Genomic DNA, 6,950 nt, shown 5'->3' with positions numbered 1-6,950 from the left:
ACTTGAAAAAAATCACATCAGCTAAAACATCTAGAGTACACAGCCACGTTAACTCTAATATAATGTTTTCTGTAAACATTCTGTGTTGCGTCTGCTGTTCGCTTGAACCATAGTACATTTAAGATCAGGCCTAATATCACCGGAGTATATTGACCAACCGTGTACTTTTGAACCCAGGTTAAGGTCAACATTGTATGGGTCTATTCAGCTATACTGAAATCATTGCATGTTTACCGACAGGTGTTGATATAAACTGTACCACCGCATATCAAAACATGTATCTCAACTTCTTTACAGTCTAAGTCTTCTAAAACTGATTTCTGTAAGAATTGTGATCAAAACTCTGTAACCATGACAACAAATGACAACTCAGAGCAAACTCGGGTGATCCTGTGGTCCGTACCTAGAGCCACCTCCACAGCCTTCGAGATGTCTATGAACAACGTCTCTGACTCCATAATATGGCACGAGCCATACCTATGTGCTATGTGGTGGGGAACAGATAGTCGCTTCCCACTTCCAGGAAGCGATGGATGGGCTGGAGAGCAACGCACTGATCTGGAATCTCGCATTACATCCACACATCTAGACTTGGCAAATGGATATGATGCTTATAAAACTAAGTACAGTTGGGTCAAGAATGGATTAGAACAAGATTACGCTGGTAAAAGATTGGTATTTTGTAAGGCTATCAGTTATGGTGCAACGACCAGATTCGACGCTATACCAGATGGATTTCGTCATACGTTTCTCATAAGACATCCATATAAAGTTCTCCCAAGTTGGAAGAATCTGGTGTCTATGACGCTCAAGATACCAGTGGAAGAATTTAGATTGGATAATTTGCCAGAGTCAACGATGCCATCTGGGTATGCTTTCAAAGAGTCGTATGATGTCCTGCAACATGTGAAGCAACAGTATGAAGCTAATCCCATTATAATTGATGCGGATGACTTGCTCAACCACCCAAAACAGGTAATGTTATTATTACTTTTGTTGGATATTATTCAGAACAGCAATGGAGGACAGAAAGTTGTGGAAAGCCATCACAGTTCGAGGACACCACTCGAATTTAAAAGCAAGCATATTATTTTGAACATTCATTTAAGGGGTGGGGTATGAACATTTGGACAGTATTTATTTTGGGACATCAGAGCACATCAGACATATCGAATTGCATTCTGAATACGAAGAATGTCATTCTGATATCAAATAATTTTGATTTTTGAAATTCGCAATTTAATACACATTTTATGGCAAATCATTAAAAATTGATATTTTTGATATTTAACAGTACTTGAAGTAAACTTTATAAATCTGATGATTTATACTTAAAGTGTATGTAGGTGGGATGAAAAGCCCGACGATCAATTGAAAATTTTGACCTTTTCAATTGAAGATATGGATTTTTTCCCAAAACACCAAAAAAAATTAGGTCTTTTTGGAAAAAATCCATATCTTCAATATGAAAGGTCAAAATTTTCAATTGACCGTCGGCTTTTCCTCCCTGCTACATACACTTTAAGTATAAATCATCAGATTTATAAAGTTTACTTCAAGTACTGTTAAATATCAAAAATATCTTTTATAATTTGTCATAAAATTTGTATTATATTGTGATTTTCAAAAATGAAAATTATTTGATATCAGAAAGACATGCTTCGTATTCAGAATGCAATTCGATAGGTCCGAGGTGCTCTCATGTCCCACAAAAAATACTGTCGAAACGCAATAAACGCTCATTTTAGATCCCTTAACGAAGCCTCGGAAGGAGAATGAGGTACGAGGTTTTAATCTCACGAAGCTTTGATCGTACGCGGGCTATTATCAAGTTTGGTCATGTACTTTATAGCAAAAAGGGTTCTAGGGTTATATACACAGGACAACTAGGATTCTAGAAAATGATACCCAAAATGGTTCTTTCTGAAGAGATTAAAACAAGATGGAAACAGTATTCTGAGAAGAAGCTATAAAAAACGGGGATGGCAAATCACCTGCGACTGATAATCATGATAATATACAGGCAGAATTGCTCAAAGGGTTGTGGAAGGGTTACCATCATCCATAGACTATGTAATAAGATCTGGAAAAGCAAGGAATGGCCAGAAGATGGAAAATGGCAGTGTTTCTCCCTTTACCCAAGAAAGATGACACCAGAGAATGTGCCAATAATCGTACAATATCTCTCATCTCCCATACCAGAAAGATACTGCTTTATATCATTGCTGGACGAATTCGGAACCATCTACAAAGAGATTACCACCAGAACAGGTAGGTTTCAGGAAAGGAAGAGGAACGAGAGAAACCAGATCGATAACCTGAGGATCCCAATGGAGAAAAACATGGGAGTCCCGAAACCCCTGTTTCTCTGCTTCATAGACTACTCCAAGGCCTTTGATTGTGTCCATCATGGAAAATTAAAGTTATGGCGCATCATGAAGGAAATGGAATTCTCTGCACATGTGGAGGACTTGATAAAATCTTTGTACCAAGGGCAGGAAGCCACAGTAAGAACTGAGTGTGGAGACTCATACTGGCTTACAATTGGCCAAGGAGTACGTCAGGGATATATTTTATCACCCTATCTTTTTAACAACTATGCAGAGTATATTATGAAATTTGAGTATATTATGAAAATGGATACTACGGAGTGGTATCAATCGGAGGTAGACGAATAAATAACCTATGGTACGCTGACGACACCACTCTCATTGCAAGAACAGCAACTGAACTTCAAGACCTAACAGAGTAAAGGAAGCTAGTGAGGTGTATGGACTGTTCCTTAATGTCAAAAAGACAAAGGTCATGATTTGTGGAGGGAAAGCAGACCAGCAATTAAAGGCTGATGGAGAGGACTTAGATGAACATGATGAAGGAGGCAACGATCAAGAAATCAAGACGCCTGGCCATGGCAAGAACATCTGTTATTGCTCTTTACCGACATTTGTTAAGACAGTTTCTAGAGCAACCAAAATAAGCATCATGAATGCCCTGGTCTTTCCAACTGCTATAATATATGGCTCTGAAACATGTGCTGTCGGAAGGGCAGGCAGATCCAGGATTCAAGCCCTTGAAATTTGGTGCTGGCGAAAGATGGTAAGAATTTCATTATGGAAAGATCACAAAACAAATGAATTTGTTAGAAGTCAACTTGGTGAGCATGTCAAATGTACAGTGTGCCAGAAGACTGATCGCAACAAATTGCAGTACTTTGGTCACATCAGAAGAAGAAATGGTGACAAATTGGAGAAGATAATAGTTCAGGGTCAAGTTGAAGGACTTCGCAGAAGAGGCAGACGGAAGCTCCGTTGGAATGATTGAATCAAATAATCCACTGTACTATCCCTTATGAATGCTTACCGTCTTGCATTGGACATTAATTTGCAGAGTTGGAACAACAACAACATCAAAAGGGTCACAACGGGTCAGCCATGACCCATAGGACGATGGCCTTTACAGAACCTTTTTCATGTCTAAAATGGTTCTTTCTGGGCTTTGCAGAACCCTTTTTAGCTCTTTGTAGAACATCAAGTTTCTACATACAAGACAACTAAGAACCTTTTAGGCTCTTCTTTACATTCTTTTCTCTAAAAGTTTATGATGAGAGCTATATGAATCTTATAGATATCTCCCCCCTTTTAGAAAATCATTAACTTTTAATGTTGTTCAATTTTCAAACTTCTCCGAGATACTCCTGGTTTTAAACTAAACATTTTGTAATAAATATTTACACAAACCATCGCACCAAAACAATCGTATCATAATTAATTATTTATTTATTTATTTATTTATTTATTTATTTATTTATTTATTTATTTATTTATTTATTTATTTATTTATTTATTTATTTATTTATTTATTTATTTATTTATTTATTTATTTATTTATTTATTTATTTATTTATTTATTTATTTATTATTTTGTGTTAAAATAATGCTTTAAGGGTTTAAGGCTGGTCTTAACCCTGGAATTACAGAAACTTTTGGGCCTCAAAAAAAATAGATACAAATATCTAGGATCCGTTTTTTTTTTAAATTTTGACCAACCTTCAGAAATTTGCACCAAAAATGAACAAAAATGCTAAATTTTAGTTATATCAGTTTATAAATATGATCATCAAACTGTTTAGTGAAACATTTTGTACTCCAATGATACTACCAAAATGACTTTATAATCTATATCCCAATAATCCCACTACTACACTATTTGTGCAAATTTGCCGATCACCCCACTCTTCCCAATTTTACTCCCAACTCCACCCAAGAAGAAATCCTTAATTGTGCCGCCGTGCCACTGATTCCAGACATAATTTCCACTGATATCCTTCTTATCCACTACAGATCTTACAGCAGTACTGCCAGGCTGTCAATATACCATACAGTGATAGTCTTCTACGCTGGACACCCGGACCTGGTGAAGTCATAGCCAAAGACTGGAGGGTACCAATACAATTAGTCCAAGGCAGTAAAGTTGGTGGATGGTACGAGGCAGCATTTGCTAGCTCTGGGTGGCAGAAAGACAGACCTACACCATCAAGATCAGAGCTTTCTTCAGATATACTTGCATGTGCTGATGCTATCATGCCATATTATGAGGAGATGTACAAGGAAAGAATGATTCCTCAGTGATCAAGACATACATAAGCACTTGCTATAAACTGACAAAAGACGATAGATACTTCTGTTATCCAGATCCGAGCTCCCTGACCATAGACATGACTTCAGAGTCTATGCTTTGATGACAATTATCCTCATAGCCAGGGACGTAATCCGAGGGCTGTCCCATGGAAAATCAGGATGTCAATTTCGCCCCAGGCATAGGAATGATCAATGAAAAAACCTGAAATGTTTGAAAAAAAACCCTGAAAAAGTGGGTGCAATTGGGCAAAAAGGCCAGAAACCATGGAAACGGGCTGAAGTGCGAAAATTTGGACCCAAAAACCCCCCTGAATTCAGATTAAAACCTGAAAATTCTCATGCCTGCTTCGCCCTTTCTGGAATTTAGATCCTGTTTCCCCATCAACTCGGACACATTTTCTCCCTTGGAGCCACAATGCTAATTATGTGTATACTATCAGGACTATAAAGACTTGAGAAGCGACGAACTTTTCTTCAATGATAACATAATGTATATCAGTCATGTTTGATAATCGACAAACTTGTCTTCAATGATATATAACAATAAAACCTGAGCTTTCTTCAAATGTCTTGAGGTTTCACGCTATAGTTATAAACATCTCAAAATAAGTAATTACCCCCCCCCCCCTTAAATAATGGTCATTATTCAAAAAATGGCTATTGTATTACAAATCTGTAAAATGCGTTGGAATTTATTTCTGCGCATTTTGACACTTCATTTGATACAATATCCCATAAAACAATAAAACACCGGTCAATTATTATGTAGTGAGGTCCAGATTTTGAAAGCTGCACTTAAACCAATACAAAAACACTCAGATATCATTACACCGATTTCCTTCCATTATACTGAATACAAATCAATAGATTTACTGCAACTTTCAAATCTGGGGTTACATTGATTTAAATGTACGATGTGACGTCAATATTTAGACAATATTTATACAAATGAGGTGTCAAAATGTGCAGAAATAAATTCTGCTTCCAACGCATTTCACCGATTTATATACAATAGCCCATTTTTGAATAATGACCATTAATTATTTAAGGGGGAGAGGGGTAATTACTTATTTTGAGATGTTTATTACGATTTAAAGAGGAAAATATGAACTTTGGTTCCTTGAATAAGTTCATCAGGACTGTTAGATATCATACTATTTGTAAATTATGTTTTACAAGTAGAATAATTTACTCACATTTTTAGACGTTTCATCTTCCAATCGGAAGACTACATCAGTAATACGCTGAACCAGCAACACTTCTACTCTCATAGATGGACCAGAGAAGTAATGTGGTTCAAAAAACGGGAGGGGGTGGGGGAATAACTTTATCAACCGAGATGAAGGGACATATTCACTAAATCATGTATATGACCAGCTACTGCACCAAACACTCTGGAGATGAGTGTTGCTGGTTCATCGCATTACTGATGAAATCTTCTGATTAGAAGATGAAATGTCTAAACGTAAGTAAATTATTGGACTAAGTCTTGTAAAACATAATTTAGAAATTATAGTATAAACTTTGGTTGTTCTGGTATGTACCAAATTGCATGTGATTCTCAATAAATCACCCAGCAAACAACGTTTTGAAAACTGGGTTTGGTTTAGGTCAAAATGTTTTAATAACATTTAAATGTCAACTACAACATTTTAAAAATGCTGTAAAAATGTTATTGTAAAATATCTGTTGGCAAACAATTTTATGCAAAATGTTTTGTCAACTAAAAACATTACGTTATAATATTTTGCACCAAGTTGTCAAAATTGTTTTAGAATGTTATAATACATTTTATACCCTATATATGAACCGATATTTAAAAGTTTTTGATCAAACAATTTGTGTATGGGTTTAAGGAATTTCCAGACCAACAAGTGTGTGAACCATTTTTTTACCTATATCATTTTTAAAATTGCACAAATTTCCAAACAACGGTTCCTATGCTCACGATGATTAAACTTTTGATATCAAATTTGGTATCAACCTTCAACGGAAAGTGTATAGAAAATTATTATATAAATTATTTTGCCATAAACTCATCAGACTCTGATTAAATGGGGATGGAACTAGTGGCAACTTTTCAATTTGGCTGTGTTTCTTTTAAAACACTTCATTTTGCTTGGTTGATTATTACCCTTACTACCATGAATTTTCCATTCTTGTTCAAAGGTAAAATGTGGTATATTTTATCATTACATAATGTATAAATATTGTGGAGTCGTTTGATCCCAACATTTGTACCAATTGTATTTTACGATGAGAAATTTTCAGATTCCAAATCTTAAACCCTCCTTCAGGGCCATGGATATATGA

The 6,950-nt window shown here is 35.8% G+C and overlaps 1 protein-coding gene across 1 annotated transcript; it reads left to right on the top strand.

Annotated features, from left to right (window-relative positions):
• Positions 1–351: 351 nt before the first annotated feature.
• Positions 352–5,095, top strand: LOC140139236 (uncharacterized). Its single transcript, XM_072161016.1, has 2 exons — positions 352–975; positions 4,341–5,095. Exons 1-2 carry the CDS (start codon positions 352–354, stop codon positions 4,626–4,628), a joined length of 912 nt encoding a protein of 303 aa, XP_072017117.1. The 3' UTR covers positions 4,629–5,095.
• The last annotated feature ends 1,855 nt before the right edge of the window (positions 5,096–6,950 follow it).

Source organism: Amphiura filiformis, chromosome 18 (genome assembly GCF_039555335.1).
Source record: "Amphiura filiformis chromosome 18, Afil_fr2py, whole genome shotgun sequence".
Lineage (NCBI taxonomy): Eukaryota > Metazoa > Echinodermata > Ophiuroidea > Amphilepidida > Amphiuridae > Amphiura > Amphiura filiformis.
The sequence above is the reverse complement of the archived record's forward strand: the minus strand, read 5'-3'. Positions and strand labels throughout refer to the sequence as shown.